At 39.3% G+C, this 20,284-nt stretch overlaps 1 protein-coding gene across 2 annotated transcripts in view; it reads right to left on the bottom strand.

The window, feature by feature from the left end:
- Window positions 1-20,284, bottom strand: part of shtd (shattered) — a 786,765-nt gene that overhangs the window by 529,308 nt on the left and 237,173 nt on the right. For both annotated transcript variants that reach the window (XM_067155551.2, XM_068229717.1), the window contains exon 11: window positions 9,802-10,009. In XM_067155551.2, coding sequence (XP_067011652.2) covers window positions 9,802-10,009 — 208 coding nt within the window. The remainder of the gene's footprint in view (window positions 1-9,801; window positions 10,010-20,284) is intronic.

Raw genomic sequence — 20,284 nt, 5'->3', positions numbered from 1 at the left:
TGTTGTAGATATTGAGTGTTGTATTGTGAACTCGTCTGTGTGATTTTATCTGAATTTGTGATTTCAACTTTATTATGTGTACCTTTGCAGTTGTATATTTTAAGAAATTGACATTTCTTGGCGGCCGGAATGTTGGAACACTACTGGCCAGCCGGACGGAACCACACCCCGGCTATCGGCAGGGGAGCGAGAGTGTGAAAAGGCACAGCACAATGCGACCTTCCAGTTTTTGTTTGTCTTCTTTCTAAGCTGAGGCACTGCCTTTCTTGCTGTCTCTGCTTTAAATGGACACTGTTGGACTTGCCTCGGAACCAAGGGTCGAGGGTAGAAGGGACTTGAGCTATTATGTTTCAGGCAGTCAGTTAGCAATGGTCGCGGCGCGCTGTTGTATGTCTCAAGTGTTTGTCGTAAATATGTTTAATAAATTATTATTAATTGTCCTCCGTATATGTGTTTCAAAATGAGCTACCAGAGAGATGTTGTTTCACCAGCAAACAGACAACCAGTATACTGTTCTTAGTCAGTTTCTGGAAATCTTGTACCGCATAAATTAGGCCTACATTGACTTCTAAAGGTTATGTTGAACTCGAGAATATGGTTCCAAATGTAAGTATCAATTCTGAAAAGTTCCCAAATGCATTATATTCAATTCTGCCAATCACTAATCACAATGAAATTGGAAAGAGAAAAAATATTATCAAAATTTCAGAAAGTATGGTTATTCGTGACCTTGAGCTCAGCTGGAAAGCGCGCTCACTGCACATGTCAGTACGAGTGAGAAATGATACAAACTTTTTAAATGTAACGTGTGCAAATAAAATGACTGCAGTTTTTGTGACATTTTAACACAAAAGCGTAAAATTCCCAGTCTTATATTAGGACCAAGACAGTAACAGGCAATCCCAAAACCTCCCATTGGCTTTATGTATCTGTTCTGGTCTCAATAACATAATACTGTAGTATAATTATAAATAGGAAAGGAATTCTACCTTATCAAGTTTCATTCCAAGACTTTACTCCCAAATAATAAAAAATATATGACAAACACCAACATGGGGGTCGAAACCGGTACTGTAGGATAACATTTATATTTTTATTATTGAAAACACACACATGCCGTGCAGAATACCATTACATTACATTTACATTACTTTTCTTTGCTATAAGCTACGACGGTTTCTGTCTATTCCTGCATTTTACAATATGCTATGTATCACATAATTCCAAGCACAACTCACACACACATTCGTCATCTGGTTTGTGAAATAATTTGTTGCAGCACATCTTGTAGTGAAAACCATAGATCGCCAATCTCGCCGTCACATGTCGTATATCATGATTAGCTTCCATCCAGGTCCTGTCTTGCACAGCAGATATTGCATAGAAGTCCTCCGGAATGTTGTTTTTCTTCTCATGCAGATCTTGTATAAGGTGTTTGAAGCTGGTACTAGCTGGAAGTATGAGCTCACAACTCAGATCCTCTATTAAGAAGGTCTCCCTGGTAAGCTCATACACTAGCCTCGATCTTGCATTCTACGGGACTCCTAAAATTCTCTTCAGGTATCTAGCCTTTACTTGCTCCAATTCTTCCAGCTGTTTGTTCATGAGGTATTCTCCCACTAATTCTCAGCCATACGTCAGAACAGGTCCATAGCTGTGCTAATCGATAGTTGTGTGATGTTTCTGATTTCATTCATGGCTGTAGTGGCAGCCACTGCTCTAGATCTTATAAGTAATCTGAAACTCTTTCCCGTTGTTTGGATTGTGATACCTAGATATTTAAAAATGTTAGCCCTCTTGAGTAGTTTGCCATTGCATTTGACGTTCTCTGCTTCCGTGAGTCTTCCTCCTTTCCTAAACACTACCAATTCCGTCTTCTCTTCGTTTATCTGGATGTTGTTTCTCTCCGCCCATTAACCATAGTGTGTTTAGCGATACTAGCACTTTATCTATATCTGTCGCTGCGATGGCCACGTCATCGGCGTATACGTATGTGCTTGTTCCTCCGCGTGAAAACATTAAACAGGATAGGGCTGAGTGGATCGCCTTGGAGGACACCGTTCGTCTGTGACAGCCAGTCAGATATGCATATTCCATCATTATCTGTATATGGTTTTCTGCCAGTATATTCGATATCAGGTTGTTGTGCTCGTTCTTCCAATTAGTTATCCATTTTATCTATTAATACGTTTCTGTTGGCCATATTGAAGGCTTTTGAGTAGTCAACAAAAACCACATCCAGCTTTCCTTTTGGTCTTTCTATCATCTGTTTTATTTGTTCCAACAGGTTTTCTACTGCCAGAGTCGTGGACCTTCCCTTTCTAAAACCAAACTGTCCCTCCGGTAGAAGGAGTTCTAGCTTCTCTGCCAGCCTTTTGGCGAGGATTCCTGTTAGGAGTTTCAGTGATGTAGATTTCAACGCTATTCCTCTATACACGTTTGGGTTCTCCGTGTCTCCTTTTCCCTTGTATAATAGTTTGATTGTTGACTTTCTCCATTCATCTGGTATACTTCCTAATTCTAAACATTTATTTAGAAGGGAGGTCCATATCGGTAGATATTCTTGTGCTGTCTTCTTTAAGTGTCCACTTCTTATTTCATCTACTCCTGGTACTCTGTTATTCCTCATTTTCTGTATTGATTTCGCAATTTCATCCGTGGTGAAGATCTTATCAACTTGTGGAGTCACAGCTGTCTTAATCATGGGTCAGGTCAGGATCATCCTGCTACCGTATGTGACAGTAGACGGTACTACCTGTGACTGTCTAGCCGAGGGTCAGCCGGCCAGTACCAAACCTGGCAAACTAGGGGAGAACCGATGGCTATGGGCGGATGAACTCTCCCTTAGTAGGTTTGATGAAGCCTTTGTGTAGGAAATGACACATAAAATCATCAAGTTCACAGCACTCTCTTGCCCTTGGGGTGGAAAACTTCCCCTAAAGGCGGACGAACCATACATGGTCAACGGCCTAGAAAGTCCTCAGCGGCGGACCAGGCTTAAGGGCAGTAAATCCCTCCTCGGCTGGAATGGCGGACGAAGGCTGCAGTGACTAGGAACCCTTCGATCGTCTTGCATCGGCTTGCCATTGAAAACAGTTCTTAAGTCATCAAGTACAGTGTGTTTGTTGAAGTGCAGCAACACTCTCACTCCAAAAGAACCTCACGCACAGCAGTCTTCCAACAACAGATTGACTCTTCCAAAAGTCCTGCGGCCATCAGGAAGTCGTCAAGATAGACACCAAACCAATGCCCACCACAATAGTGCATGTCTGTATGCCTACTAGCTCAGCAGGTGATGAGGAAATCGAAAGAACATATGAAGAGATAGAAGATTTAATACAATATGTAAAAGGTGACGAGAATCTAATTGTGATGGGAGACTGGAATGCTGTGGTAGGCCAAGGAAGAGAAGGTAAATACAGTATTAGAATTCGGATTGGGCAAAGGAACGAAAGAGGAAGTCCTCTGGTTGAATTCTGCACTGATCATAATTTAGTTCTTGCTAATACTTGGTTCAAACACCACAAACGACGGCTTTACACGTGGACGAGACCTGGAGACAGTGGAAGGTATAAATTGACTTCATTATGATTAGGCATAGATTCAGAAACCAGGTGTTGGATTTCAAAACTTTCCCAGGAGCAGACGTGGACTCTGACCACAACTTGTTGGTCATGAAATGCCATCTGAAGCTGAAGAAACTGAAGAAAGGAAAGAATGCAAAAAGATGGGATCTAGACAAGTTGAAAGAAAAGAGTGTGAGGAATTGTTTCAAGGAACATGTTGCACAAGGACTAAATGAAAAGGCTGAAGGAAACACAATAGAGGAAGAGTGGACAGTCATGAAAAATGAAGTCAGCAGGGCTGCTGAAGAAATGTTAGGAAGGAAGAAAAGATCAACTAAGAATCAGGGGATACCTCAGGAGATACTAGACCCGATTGATGAACGACGAAAATACAAGAATGCTAGAAATGAAGAGGGCAGAAAAGAATACAGGCGATTAAAGAATCAAGTGGATAGAAAGTGCAAGGTAGCTAAGGAAGACTGGCTGAAGGAGAAGTGCAAGGATGTCGAAGGTTGTATGGTCCTAGGAAAGATAGATGCTGCATACAGGAAAATCAAGGAAACTCATACACACTAACATTCATACAAGCTGGTCACGTATTTAAGAGGAAATCTCGACAAGACCGTTTAAATGAGACTGTTGAAGTGCTATTACGTATACTGACAGGGAGTGTGTTCCATAGCCTTGCCCCAGACACTTGGAAAGAGTGGCTGTATACAGATGAATGATTAACAGGTATCATAAGGGTAGAAGTCGATCTAGTATTATGTCCATGGAAAGATGAGAGGAAGTTAAAATGTGAGGATAGGTATTCAGGTGTAGATTCGTTCAGAAGTCGAAAAATTAGTGTCGCAGTATGTAAATTCCTTAGTTGATCAATTTTCAGCCAGGATAGCTTCTCATAATAAGGGGAAATATGTGTCCTAAAGTTCAAAGAAAATATAAATCGTATGCAAGAGTTCATTGCCCTTTGAAGTTTCATAGTTTGTTCTGCAGTTGCATCGGTTAATACGACATCACAGTAATAAATTATTGGAAAAATGAGGGTTTGAATAAGTTTTATTTTCATGCTGTGTGGAAGAATGGATTGTTTCATTTTTAGGGGGTGAAGAGATGCATATACTTTTCTGCAGACACTTGTTATATGGTCATTCCAGTTTAATGTGTCATTCATGACAACACCTAGGATTTTTACAGACTTCTGAAAAGGTATAGCTTCACCACAGAGCATGAGGTTAGGCTGCTGTATGATGTTTAGCGTATTTAAAAGTCTAGATTGTCCTATTATGATTGCTTGCGTTTTCTTCGGGTTAAATAATAGGCAGTTATCTTTAGCATACGAGCTAATTGAATTTAAAGTCGAGTTCATATGGTGGATTGCTTTGTCAATGTCAGGGACCTTAAAGTGTGAGTATATCTGAAGATCGTCGGCATAAAAATGATAGTTGCAGTCGTTCAGATGAGAAGAAATGTCATTAATATAGATTAAGAATAAAAGAGGTCCAAGAATAGACCCTTGGGGAACGCTAGATAGCTTAGTCCTCCATTCTGTAGTCTTCATGTTTGATACAACTTGCTGTCATCTGTTTTTGAGGTATGAGCCCAAGAGCTGAATAGCAGAATGAGCCATCTGAAGTTTTTGTAACTTAACTAACAGTATGTCTATATTTACAGTGTCAAACGCACTGCTAAAGTCTAGAAGGATAAGTATAGTCAGTTTTCGTTCGTCCATAGCCCATCTAATGTCATCCGTGATTTTGATTAGTGTAGTTGCAGTACTGTGTCCTTTCTTAAAACCAGACTGTAAGGGATCAAGTACAGAATGTTTTTCCAAGTATTTAACAATTTGTTTATGCATTATCTTCCCCAGAACCTTAGAAAGTGCTGTGAGGATGCAGACAGGTCGGTAGTCAGATGCATTGCTTGCAGGAGAGATTTTTGGGACAGGCACAATGAGTGCATCTTTCCATTTAATTGGGATTTTGCCTGAAGTAAGACAGGTATTAAGTAAATGCGTAAAAATGAGCAGTATTATGTCGATTATGTAAGTCACAAATGAAATGGGAATTTCATCAGCTCCTGTTGCGTGAGATTTTATTGAATTAACTTCCCTTCTTACTTCATGTTCTGTAACGATATCAAATTTGAATGCAGGACGGACTGGGGATTGTTGCCTTAATATATTGTCAATGGTGTTTTGTAATGTCGTTGTGTCAGGAGTTAGACGTTCCGCGGAGAAATATGTATTTAGCTCATCAAGGGACACCTCGGGATCAGTATGCTTCGCAAGTGGTTTGCCAATACCCAGTGACCGAAGTTGTCGCCATGTGGAACCAGTGTTAATGTTTTTGTTTAAATGCTGGAAATAATTAAATTTCTTATTACGAATTACAAGCTTAATTCGGTTTCGAAGAACGCGGTACTGCTCATGTACGTCAGCTAGTTGAGTCTGCTTATAGCGTCGGTGTAGTGCGTCTCGTTCTTTCATCATAGTCTTAACATCAGCAGTCAGCCAAGGGCAGGGTGGACGCTTTGGTGCATGTTTGTTGTACAATTCATGTAAATGGGAATTAAATATTTCCACTTTCTCGTCAATGTCACTCTTCATCATTATGTCATTCCAGGGGCAGAGTTGTGCATCTTGTCTCAGTTGTATTAAATTCATCCTTTTAAAGTCTCTAAACGTTACATATTTCGGTCGGTACTTTGGCACGCGAAGAGAGTATGCTAAGTATATGAGGTCATGTTTAGATATGTCAGGAACAGATACTTGACCGTGGTGAAGGATTTTTTGAGGGTTATTTGTTATTACTAGGTCTATGAATGTATCAGCGGAAATAGTGGAAGTATGGACATGGTGGGTGGGTTTAAGGGGTAATATAGTCATGTCACACGATTTAAAAATATTTTGTAGTCGTGAGGCGTCGTTGTTCAGAGTTAATAAATTGATGTTAAAGTCACCAAAAAGTATCACGTGCTCGTATGATGGTAGCAGTCTCAGTAAGCTGTCTTCTAAGAGCAGATGTAGGATGCAATAGTTACGTATAAATGAAAAGGTTAGCACAGGATAGGGTGGCATGGAGAGCTGCATCAAACAAGTCTATGGACTGATGACTCAAACAACAACTACGCAGTAAGAGCGAAAATTCATGACATGGTAAGTGAGGTATAGATTTAATACGATGAGCATCGGGACTTCGAACATGCTATGTGGGAAAACGCAATAACGAGGTTTCATTGTAATTATTTAATGAAGGTATTCATAGGGCTGACTTGAAATATAGCAGTGTTCTCATTAATGAAGTCAATATGGACTAATACAAACAGCTCTAACGGACTCAATGATACCTGATGAACAATTTGGCTTCTGGAAAGGGAGCTCAACCACTCATGCTATCCAATGCCTAATAGGAAATATTACAGAAGCTCTCCGTCTTCCAAAAGGAAAACTTCATGCATTGTTTATAGACTATGCTAAAGCATTCGACTCTCTAGACCGGAATGTACTAACAAGCAAACTGGCACAACTTACAGGTCAGGATCACTACCTATAAGGAAAATTCATTCACTCCAATTGAAAAATTTTATATACATTCACGACAACCTGTCTAGATCAGAGGCAATCCAGCATGATGACAGGAGTGTTGCAGGGAGATCCTTCAAGTCCGATACTGTTCAACATTGCCACAAGGGACGTAGTTGAGTCAATAACCAGTGAGGAGACCTCCATTTACATACACGCTGATGACTGGCGTTGGCCTCAACATCACATAAAAAACTATAGGAATCGTTTGATAAACTTATTACTTGGTCGAATACAAACGGTCTAAGTTTGTATGCTTTTTTTTTTTTTTTTTTTTTTTTTTTTTTTTTGCAAGTTGCTTTACATTGCACCGACACAGATACGTCTTATGGTGACGATGGGACAGGAAAGGGCTAGGAGTGGGAAGGAAGCGGGCGTGGCCTTAATTAAGGTACAGCCCCAGCATTTGCCTGGTGTGAAAATGGGAAACCACGGAAATCCATCTTCAGGGCTGCTGACAGTGCAGTTCAAACCCACTATCTCCCAAATACCGGATACTGACCGTATTTAAGCGACTGCAGCTATCGAGCTTGGTGGTCTAAGTATTAATTTAGAGAAAACAGTCCAAATGACATTTAGAAGAGGTGCGAAACTCCCACCTGCAGAGAATAAAGATCTTGCCAGAGTCGATTCCTACAAGTACTTAGGCGTAACTTTACAATCAAACAGAAAAAGCTTCACCAAACACATCAGAGACAAAGCAGCCTCAGCAATAGCCCTATTCCACATCATGACATACACATTAGAGATTATCTGGGAGTACATAACAAAGGACAACCTAGCTGTACTAGACGGAGTGAAGGCCACATATCTCAAGAAAGCTCTCTGCCTGGCAAAGAATGCTCCTTCGAGGTTAACTTACGAGCTGACAAGACAACCCTTCTATATAGAAGCTCTACGATTAAGATTATCATTGACTTCCACGTCACAATACCAAGCCTTACTTCAAGAGCTACAGGATAAAATAAGGCAATATTTGGATACATTTCTACGGAACAGACGCCATGATGAAATCAGAATGGAAGAATTCTGGCTACGACCTCTGACACATCATGACATGCTTCGCGGTCCATGGATTTCACTGAAATGAAATGAAATGAAATGAAATGAAATGAAATGGCGTATGGCTTTTAGTGCCAGGAGTGTTCGAGGACAAGTTCGGCTCGCCAGGTGCAAGTCTTGATCTGACTCCCATAGGCGACCTGCGCATCGTGATGAGGATGGAGACCGGACCCAGTGTCAGAGAAATGAACCAATTATGATTAAAATTCCCGACCCCGCCGGGAATCGAACCCGGGATCTCTGTGACCAAAGGCCAGCACGCTAACCATTTAGCCATGGAGCCGGACATGGATTTCAGTACAAAACGTACAATAGAAAATACTTCCATGAACCAGATGTGTTTGTGAACTGTGTTGCCAACGGCATAACGCAGAGCTGTGCTAGTTGAACTATGTAATTACGATAATTATGCACATACAACAAACATCAACATCATCACCATCAAGTCTCCATTGCCCTACTACCTTATTGCAGGCCCGTGTGGTCTAGTTGAGTTGAGTGCTGTTGCTGTGGACGGTTACAGCCTGAGCCGATGAAGCAGTCTATTCTGCACACATACCTTACAATTTTATCTTCAACTTCTTTAAAGTGACCTTGTTGTGGGCCACTGAATGCATTTTTTAAACTGTCTTTGTCTTCATGCTAACACGGAACACTGGCTTTAGTTATGTCATATTTTCTTGCGGCTATATAATTATTCTTCATTTCTGTGTGTTTAATAAGCATAAACTTAAAATTGGCATCATGATATCGACATAAATCTGTTGAAAATTTACTGGCAAATACCTGTTCCACGCGTCTCTACAGTACGAGTTTATTAACTTAACCATTGTGGTCTACAATATGACCATCCATCACGAAAATATCCCTGCTGCCTATAAAACTGTTAATTTTACTAAGTGTCAGGTACAGTAGACATGTTATAACTTGGCCACTGAGTAGCTGTGTCCCCTTCAAGAATTCAAAGGCCTTTCTGTGGATTTGAGAAACGTTATTGTATATCATTCTCTCGTCACTATTTCCTGAGAACCAGTGATATTACACAAACGCACTGTACATCTAATGATGTAACATAAAGACTCGGACGTCGACTGCCAGTGGTGGTCACGAATGCAAGACGACCCTTGATTTTTCACAAGAGCATGAATTTGGAGAAATACAATTTTATTTACAATTTGCTTTACAGATAGGTCTCATGTCGATGATAGGATAGGAAAGGGCTAGGAGAGTGAAGGAAGCAACCGTGGTCTCAGCATTTGCCTGGTGTGAAAATGGGAAACTACAGAAAACCATCTTCAGGGTTGCCAACAGTGGCGCTCAAACCCGCCATCTCCTGAATGCAAGCTCACAGGTGCTTGGCCAACTTGCTCGGTGAGATAAAAAGTCAAGCACTACCAGTAGTTGCATAACATAACTATATCAAATATTTTGCAACATAATTAATTTAGAACAAGCAATGGGAGAGTTCCTTTCAGCTACTAAGGTAAGATAGTTCGTAATTTAGAATTATGTTAATTATCAGTACAAACATTTCTTATTATCTGAGAGAAGAAACGGGAAAGATCTACTCTAGAGAAGAAAAGCGCTCACCAGGGTGAAGCGGTTTTCCACAGCGTCGCGTAGCCCCGACAACTGTCCCTGCCGTTGAACGGACACGGCCAGGCCCTCCATGTCCGTCTCCTCCTCCATGAGCAGTCGGGCCGGAGGAGCCACTGGAGACAGCAGGTGCAGTTCATCGTCAAATGGAGCTGGCTCCATGGCAGAGGGTGGGCGGCTAGATGCCATCATACTGCTGCGCCTAAGACAAACAACAAACAAACGAGTGCCAAATCATTCAGAAAACTAGACAAGGTCACTCGCCGCATCAATCCCTGTTCTTCTATATCCGTCTCTTTTCAGCCCCCAACAAGCTTCACTTTTCTTTCCAACCTCAAGAATTTGATGTGATGGCGGAAAATCTAAGACAATTTATCGCATATACATAGTCGAGGGACGTAATTCCTGCTGAATCCTAAACACATATCGCTAACTATCGCGAATACAATATAAAATCTTAACTTCTATGATAGTGAATAGTTTAAAACACTTTTTGGGAAATATTGTGAGCCCATATCAATGTGGCCTCATACATCGAAGGTCGACCACTGATCATGTCTTCATTTAGAGAAAATTAATAGAAAAGTATTATGAATTTGTTAGAGAATAGCATCTTATATTCATAGACTTTCACCAAGCATATGAGAGCATTAATCACGATGCACCACGTGTGATGTTTGGGACATCACTGTATATTTTTAATTATTGAACTATATATTTAATTGATAAGATGTATATATTTAATCACTGATAGGTCATTTTAAAATTAATATGTATGTATATATATATATATATATAGGATTTTTATCATCCATTTCAATCATCATTCCATTTCTTTGTATCGCGGCTATAACGTATTCTGAACGAACAAATTATTGGGTAAAGTATTTCAACATCACGCATATTTATAACTTGCAGTAAACTTTCCAATAGCCGTTGTGAGGTGACCAGAGTCAGCAGGCTAATTTCAGCCCAGTTCCAGGAAAAGTACGTCATCGAGGTTACGAGAGACCTTACCCTCTCCACCTCATGATGAGACAGTTGATACATTATTAACACCCACTTTTCAAACTCAGCTTCGGGACGTTTTATTTCAGCGGGAAAGTTCAGCCTATGTGAATGAACGTAATGAAGCAACGTGATGGATGCACAACTATACAAGGGCTGGAGAGGACACTCACATTAAGATTCACATTCAGACTCACATTCAGATTGACATTCAGATTCTGATTCTGATTCTGATTCTCACGCTTGGAAGATACTCTTACTACGATTCTACGTCTACACATCGGAGAAGATTTTAACTTAGTTCACTTCGCATCTGAGTATATTCTACTCAAAAGTTACTCTCATTGGGACTTGTTATCTCAATGACGAGAGGTAGTCAACGGGAGACCGGTTCTGACTTGTATAGGGGAGGAGAGCTTTTATTATGAATTTAGCTACGCTACTGTTCCGTAATACGGAAGAATACGAATGTATTCTCTCCATGAACATAACCCATGGTGGTTTTGCACTTAAAATTAGGACTCATTACGACTTTATGTAAGGAGTACAATAGGAAGTGTTAAAGACAGGAAATGTGGATGTAGGACTGGAATCCAACAACAGATGAGGCAGCCTGTACGAGAGATCCACCCATCTTCAGCTTTAAGACAACAGAGTCTACATTTGGTGAGCTTATGGCATAAGTTACTGCAAGTCTTCGCGCAACAGTTCATTTTCTTAAAGTTAATTTCATTCACTTTTTCTTTTGCTTCCGTAAGTTAAGATTTCGTTAATACGCCGTTACGTCACGTTTTCATCTTAATAAATAGCTGTTTTAATTTGTATTTTATGAAATGATTATTAATGATCCTTAAATTCCAAGTTAGTGTACTTAATGATTTGTGTTCCGTTCACCCCACCCCTGGGAGTTTTTTGAGTCTCATTACGTATTTTTATTTATTATTATTATTATTATTATTAATTATCTACTTTTGTTTTCAAGCCATAAGCTTGAAGACTGGCGCCCTTGGGATACTGTTTCTGGAGAAACAATGACATATCATTTATTTATTTTAATATTAAAGCGACCCGCCACGTTATAAATTTGTCATACATCTGTGGGCAAAGTGGGTACGTCACACACGGACAATAACAGAGGTGTTGGGTACCCTGTTGAAAAACATTCAATTGTTCAAGGCCTGCTATTCAGATACCAGATGTCAAGAAAGTTTTGCTTATCAGCGCCCTTCTAAATCCATAATGAAGTACAGCAAGGTGACTCTCTGGCACAGGTCATCATCAACGTTGCCCTGGAGAGAATACAAGGTCAGTTGCAGGGAAATGGAGATGGTCAGCTTGGACACAATTTTGGCATTTGTGGATGATAATTATCATGGTTGTGGCATCATACACAACCATTAACCCAGCTAAAGGGAGAAAGGGTCATCTTCCCTAACCTTCACTTGAGTAATTCTTGTCTGGCACATCCACATTGCGGGGGTGGATATCCTCCACATCTGTAGGCCGGTCTGAACGAGAGCTAAGTTCAGGCAGGGACCCAGTCTCACGGTGTATAACGTGGAACCCATGCCCAGGGTTACGGGTGAAGACCTTAACAGCATCTTAGGCAGAGAAAGAGACTTTCGGAATGGCGAAGATGGTGGATGAGGCAACCCATCCTCTCTGGGGAAAATTAGAAGAGGAAACCGCTGCCTTGTGGAGAAGAGGGATCTTCAAGGGCTAAGGGAGTAAACTCCAAGAGAAAATCCTCAGATGCGTTAGGCTTAGCAGGTCAGCAGATGAGCAAAATTTGTACTTGCTTTCAACTACAATACAAGCCTTGGTTGGAAGTTTAAAAATGGAAATGGAATTGACAAGTCTCTGGCTACAGTTGCACAGTATAGTGGTAATCCTGATGTTCGTGCAAGTGTTAGAGCAGAGAACAAAACCCGATTTGGAACAATAAATATTTTAACAATGAATGGGAGGGAAAATGAATTGATTGACCTAATGGAGAGACGAAAACTCGACATCCTGGGATTAAGTGAAGTAAAATGGAAAGGGGAAGGAATTAAGAAACTGAGAAAGGGATACACCTTTTACTGGATGAGTAACAGTAAAGAGCAAAGAAATGGAGTGGGATTTTATAGTGAATCAGAATGTCGAACCAGTAGCTGAAGTTGAGTATGTAAATGAAAGAATTATAATAATGCACATACATGTAACTCCGCCATTGCCGGTCCCAAGCCCAGGGCCTCATCTTGCAAGTGATGGGGAAGGAGGAGGGGGAGGAGAAACAACCTCGTAAAAAACCTAGGTCCATCTGGCTCCGGAAGGTAGCACCCTGTAAGGGCCCCTGCCTAGGGTTACAGGTGAAACCTGGTCAACGGTCTCGAAGGCAGATGAGGAATTTAATGTCCCAACGGCGGAGAGAGCGGAAGAACCTAGTGGAGTAAAGCATGAATAAAAAATCATTTCAGACTAACAATCCGATCTTATCTTGGAATTAATTTCCTACCTTGTACAATGTACAATTTCAATTGCAGAATGGAAAGTCCGCTGAATGAAAGCACTACCCTAGCTTGGAAGAGAAATCCACCATTGCGTTACGCAATGCATCGGGACCTAGGGTTCTGGGGAGTCCCAACATCTGCAATAAGGGTGAGTCGGAGCATCCTTGGAATCCTTTCAGACTTAAATTTAAGAGGAAATTCTTTGCACGCACTCTTAATGTAAATTCCTTGCTAAAAACCGGCAAACAGATAGAACTGGAAATTTTCCTAGATAGACATGAAATCCAGATCTTAGCACCTCAAGAGACACGGTTTATGGATGAGAAAACCAAAAATTATAGAATCCTTAAAGGTAAACCAGCAATCAAAATTATGAAAGGAATGCCACTACTAGGTACTGCTTTTTATGTCCATAAAGCAATAGTTAATAATGTTATGGAATTCAAATCTAGTTTAGAAAGGTTATCTCTTCTCAGACTTAAATGCAGGAACAAAAAGTATACATTTGTTAACTGTCATGCACCAATAAATGAAGATAATAGCAAGAACCCGAGTAAAACTGAAGAATTCTGGAGTCTTCTAGATGATGAAATGTCAAAAATTCCAAAATCAAATATTATTATTCTACTAGGTGATTTTAATGCACAGATAGGCAAAGAAAAAGTTTTCAGCAAAACAGTAGGGGAATATCCGGCACACAAAAGAACAAACAAAAATCGCATGAGACTAATTAATCTCTGTAAATCCTTTCACCTAAAATTAATGTCGACCTTTTTTAAGAAACTTCCAAGAAAGGCTAAAACATGGGTGTCCCCAAACCCGATGTTAGGTGAGTTTCAATTGGACCATGTAGCTATTTCTCAAAAAAGTATTAAGGAAATTATGAATGTTAAAGTAATAAGAAGTGGGGAGTTTGACTCTGATCACTACCTCTCTAAAATTAAGCTAAAGCTTCTACCTCGCAGCAATCAAAGAAGGTCGAGAAAATTAATGAAATTCAATTTAGATAGGCTCAACATTACACAAGCAACTATAGAAAACTTTCAGGAAGAAATTGAAATAACTCAGCATGGTAAATGGCCAGAATTACCTAAACAGATTAATAGTGCAGAGAAGAAAGTATTTGGATCAGTTAAAACTAAAAAGAAAGTATAGTGGAGTAACGTATGTGAGGAAGCACTTATGGAAAGAACGAAAAAGTGGAAAAAATGGAAATGTTCTGGAAAGAATGAACACTATGAGCTATTTAAACAACAAAGAAAAGAAACAACAAGAATAATAAGGCAGGTTAAAAGATCTTTTGAAAAATCGCAGCTAGTAGAAATTGAGAATAATTTTGTAAGAAATAACTCCCTAAATTTCTATCAGACCTTTAAGAATAACCTGAAAGGTTATCAATCCCGGAGTATTTGCTTCAGAGATGCAAATGGTAATATTGGCCATAACAATGCCGAGAATTGTGAAATTCTGGCAAAACACTTCGAACACCTGCAGAACTGCCCTGAGCCAAATCATAAATTAGAATTTTCAGAAATTCACGAAAATCTATAAGCTGATTCACTTCCAACAGAGGAAGAAATTAAGGAAGCATTAAAAAATCTTAAAAATAACAAAGCTAGTGGGGAAGACTCCATAACAGCTGAACTTTTAAAATGGACTGAACCAAAAATTATAGAAGATCTACAAATAATCTTTGAAGAAATTTGGGAAACAGAAAAGATCCCAGAGAATTGGAAAGTGGCTCTAATACACCCATTACACAACAACTACAGAGGCATATCTCTCTTGCCAGTTGCTTACAAGATATTTTCAACAATACTACTAAACAGAGTAAAATCGACACTAGACAGTCAATTGGGTGAATATCAAGGTGGATTTAGAGAGGGAAGATCTTGCTCTGAACAGATTTTCAACCTGAAATTTATAATTTGACACAGATTAATAAACTCCAAAGACATAGTTGTAACATTTATTGACTTTAAAAAAGCTTTTGACTCTGTTGATAGGGAAACCCTAGATAAAGTAATCCGGGAATTTGGAGTTAAAACTAAATTGGCAAACCTAATTCGTGAAACACTTACAGACACTATCTCGAAAGTAAAATTTATGGGTGAAATATCTCGACCTTTCAAAATAAATACCGGTGTCAGGCAGGGCGATGGTCTATCTCCACTCCTTTTCAATTGTGTCATGGAGAAAATTGTAAGAATTTGGAATGAAAAACTGAAAGAATCCGAAATATTGCCACTCATGCTGGGGAAGAAGAACAAAGGTGTTGCAATAAATTGCCTAGCATTTGCAGATGACTTTGCCATACTTTCAGAAAGCCTTACAGATGCAGCAATGCAAGTCAATATCCTTGAAAAGACAGACAACATGACAGGCTTGAGAATCTCTGCCGAGAAAACAGAATTTTTGACGAATATAAAAAGTGCCCCAAAGTTTTTTGTAACGGATATTGGTCAAATAGAAAAGGTAAAGAAATGCAAATATCTGGGTGAGACAATTCAAGAAAATGGTTTAGAAAAATCTGCTATAGAGGAGAGGATACAAAAGATGGAAAGAGCTTACGGTATAACTAAGAATACTTATAACAAAAAGTGCTTATCAAGAAAACTTAAAATAAAGCACTACAACACAACCAGAATGCCTTTATGCCAGTGAATGTCTAGCACTGAACTACAAGCTCGATAAATTAGAAATATTAGAAAGAAGAATTATAAGGAAAATATGAGGTCCTCTAAGAATTGCAGAGTTTTGGAAATTAAGAAGTAACAATGAAATTTACCAGAACATAGAAAGCATATCAGAAACAATAAGAAAAAGGAGATTGCTATTTCTTGGACACATTTACAGAATGGATGACAATAGACTAACTAAACGAATCTTCAAGTACCTTTGGGAAAAGAAATAAACTACCACCTGGATTCAAGAAGTCAAGAAAGACCTGGAAAGGAACAACATACGAGAAGAAGAATTACTGGAAAGAAATATTTCTTGGAAGAAAGTCTTACAAATGGAAGGATCCCAAGGGAGGAAGGAAAAGAAAACAGGCATAAAGTGGACTGAAGACAGGAAAAAGCAGCACAGTGAAACAATGAAAGAATACTGGAAGAAAAGGAAAGAACTAAAGAGGAAGAATTGAAATTGTAACGTGGTCCTTAGAAGGCCGGAACGCAAGAAGAAGAAGAAGGAAGAAGAAGAAGAAGCACATACATGTAAACAAGGAATTACTGAAGATAATACAAGCGTATGCTTCACAGACAGGATGTAGCTTGGAATAAAAGGAAGAGTTCCTCAATGAACTGGAAGCACATATTGTTGGAGATGGGATCATGATAATGGGAGATTTGAATGCTCATGTGGGAACTGATAGAATAGGATATGAGAATGTCCTGGGCCCACATGGTTATGGTGATAGAAATGAAGATGGAGAGAAACTGTTGGACTTTTATATCAAAAATAACCATAAGATCAGCCGATATAGTTGGGATGGACAGTATGGAACAGACCGAGAATGGGGAAGATACGTCATCAATACGAAGATAATCCCTACTGAAAGTATGGAAGGTGATTGTAGATTATTCATTGTGAAATTAAAAAAAGTAAAATTCCCTACAATTGTATTGAAGAAGAAACCAAAGATCAGGATTTGGATATTGGAAGAGGAAGATAAAAGAATGGCATTCCAAGATTGTATACAAAGGAAGTTGCCTAACACGGAAGCAGCAACTGAGGTATGCGGGAAAACAAAAGCAAAGGTTAAGGGAAAGGAGACATGGTGGTGGACAGACAAAATAAATAAAGAAAGAACGGAACAAGGTGAAGAAAGAAATGGATAAGGAAATGCAAAAAATGTATCAGAGGTATGAGAATAAGAAAGAAAGGTTACATGTGGAATACAAATGACGAAACTACAAGTAAAGAGGAGTATCAAGGAAGAAAAGGAGAAATGTTGGGGAGAGTTTACCAACAAAATTGAGTAAGATAGTTGAGGGTAATAAAAGAGAAAAGAATAAATCAAGAAAAAAATCAAGGCATTAGAGAGGGAAGATGGATGCATGGTACATGACAAAAATGGTCTTCAGAAGGTGACACAGTATTTTGAAAAACTTTATAATGAGGATGACTGCGTGGAGGAAGAAGGAGAGAAGAAAATGGAAACAATAGATGGAAAAAAGAAGAAAACCCGATAACATGGTTGGAACTTGAAAGGGCAGTGAAAGCAATGACCAAAGGTAAAGCAAGTGAAAAAGACGAATCCAATGCTGATATAATTAAGGCAAATTGCATCAAATGATGGAAAGGTATTGGGAATATGGAAAGGACATGGTAGTAACGTTTCTAGATATTGAAAAGGCATATGACAGTGTTCCAAGGAATTTGGTATGGAAAACATTGACAGAGGCACAGATTGGGAATGAAACAATGCAGATGGTAATAGCATTGTATCAAAATTGCAAAAGCTGTGTTAGAACCAAAGTGGGTCAAACTCAATGGTTCAGAGTTGAGACAGGCTTAAGAAAGGGAAGTGTATTGTCTCCCTTACTCTTCATTATATCATGGATAGAATACTACATAATATCAAGGAGATGATGATGAACGAGCAAATAAAGTCTATGCTCTTTGCTGATGACACTTGTTTGGGGAGATAATGAAGAGGAAGTAGAGACGCAAGTTGATTTATGGAATGAGAAGATAAGATATTTTGGAATGAAGATTAGTACTGCAAAAAGTAAGACTTTGATCATGACAAGAGGTAACAGAAAATCCAGGGGAGTGATAAAAATAGGAAATGAACCTCTTGAAGTAGTAAAGTTTTTTAAATATTTGGGCAGCGTGATATCACAAGATGGAAATTTGGGTGGAGAAATTGATTTAAGAATACAGCAGTGTGCAAGTTTCTACCAGTGTGTGAGAGACATCGTATGGAACAAGGATGTGCAAGAAGGTTACTGACCTATGCTTCAGCAGCCTGGATGTTAACTAAGCAGAACCAAAGTTAGATACAATCAGCTGAAATGAGGTTCTTGAGGAGCCTACAGGGAAAGACAAGACAAGATGAGGAAATAAGGAGAAGTGTGGGAGTGTGTAAACTTCCAGAAGAGATTAATATATTAAAGCTAAAATGGTTTGGACACATGATGAGAACGCCAGGAGAGAGAACATTCATGGATACAGAGACTGCAAAGAGGCCTAGAATGAGATGGAGGAGCTCTGTTGTGGACTGTATTGCAAATAGAGGAGTCGATAGCAGTAAAGCACTAGAAGAGGAGTGGTGGTGCACTACCCTACCGAGAGAGAATCTGGAAAACGCAAAAGGAGCGTGACATTAAAAACTATGTAAGCATTTTTCATTCCAAAGGCAATTTTTCGTTAATATCACGGTTAGATGCATTTCTCCGGGACAAAACACGAGTAGGAGTTCGTGAGTTTTGTAATATGTGCTGTCGCTACCACACTCCCGGAAAATTTACCCTTTACAGGGTAATAATACTGTCACCGTATCGGACAAGCCAGGAAGAGCGCATATTATAGTAATATACGCGACATATGTGTGTTTATTCATGCATAATAAATATTTAAATCACCTAAGTGATGTGTTGTGTCTGCTCGTTTGGGGCAGTCTGGTCCTCCATCTGAATTGTTTCAAACTTGTATTTTGTGCGCCTATGGAAATGAACCTTGTTATGTGCATCCGATATGTTGTTTCGTTGTTCGCAACATAAAATTTTGGTTCTCCCGGGTCGGATGACAATCATCGTGAACTTTGAAGTTAACCAATGTACAGCCCTGAACATTGTACTGGATACCATAAAATTGTTGTCGTCATGAATTGCTGCCTGCAACTGCCATTTGAACATAGCAACAAGCTTGGCACGATAAGCATCGTGAACAGTTATTATATTGAAGCACTAGAATGTTGTGCTTAAGACTAATTACTACGAATGTTTGAATTCGTTAGACTGAGATTTTAACGAAGTCTACACTGCTTTGGAACTGTTTTGATATCGCAAGTTAACAATCTTTGGAATGTTACGTTCAGGTGAGCTGTTTACGCCAGCTTGTATCTGGTACCCTGATGTTCGAGATGTTAAATGCTGCTTGGAATTTGTACTCCAAGCAACATTACATCGCAGACATTATCTTTTGGACTTTTCAGTCACTTTGGCCATGTGGTTCCAGTCAAGGATCGGTTTCAGTCAACGAGTGGATCCAGTGGTAGTGTTGATTAATGGTACAGCATCGCTATGTACTCTAAGTCTGTTCCATTTGTCTTTATTGTTCCTCTCTTGGCTAGGGTGGCCTGCCTAATATCCTAACCCTACTGCTAGCACTTTCCGTGTATAGAATTAACAGATTTGTCTTGATTTCTCATGGCCACCATAAAGTTACGTATTGATAATGTGTCGGGGCGCTTTGTGTATTTTGCACATTTTAAGGCATATGTGACTTATTATACGTTACCTCATGCTTGTGTGCATCTACCTACATTGTTGGTTCCATTCAAAGACTCACTCATTCTAACAATGCAAAATGAATGCAGTGTACTGAATATCGAGCTTATTGTTTGCATAGTCACCACAGTTGTACGATTGATTTCTATTATTATCTTGCCAATAACTGATTACCCCAACTATTCATCATGGTGTTTGAATCCGAAGTAAAGGCTATTGAAAAACGTGATCTACTTAAAAGGTCATTAACTCATCTTGAAAATTACTTGAAGCAGGATAACATCAATCATTACGAACTGATTTCCAAACAGAATAGGCTGCCAGAAATTTGGAAGGAGTTCAGTGTAGTTAGGCAGTATTTAGAATGTGAATTGGACTCAAAATCTAGCAAAACTCACTTCAGAGAGCGTGATGAATTTGAAAACAGGTATGATGCAATAGTTGGTAGGATTCAAGAATTGCTTTGTTCATTTGAAAGACCCAGGAGTCCTAGTAACGCATCCATTGTTTCTGATAACT

The sequence above is a fragment of the Anabrus simplex genome, chromosome 11 (assembly GCF_040414725.1).
Source record: "Anabrus simplex isolate iqAnaSimp1 chromosome 11, ASM4041472v1, whole genome shotgun sequence".
NCBI lineage: Eukaryota > Metazoa > Arthropoda > Insecta > Orthoptera > Tettigoniidae > Anabrus > Anabrus simplex.
This window is presented reverse-complemented; position numbering and strand designations above follow the sequence as displayed.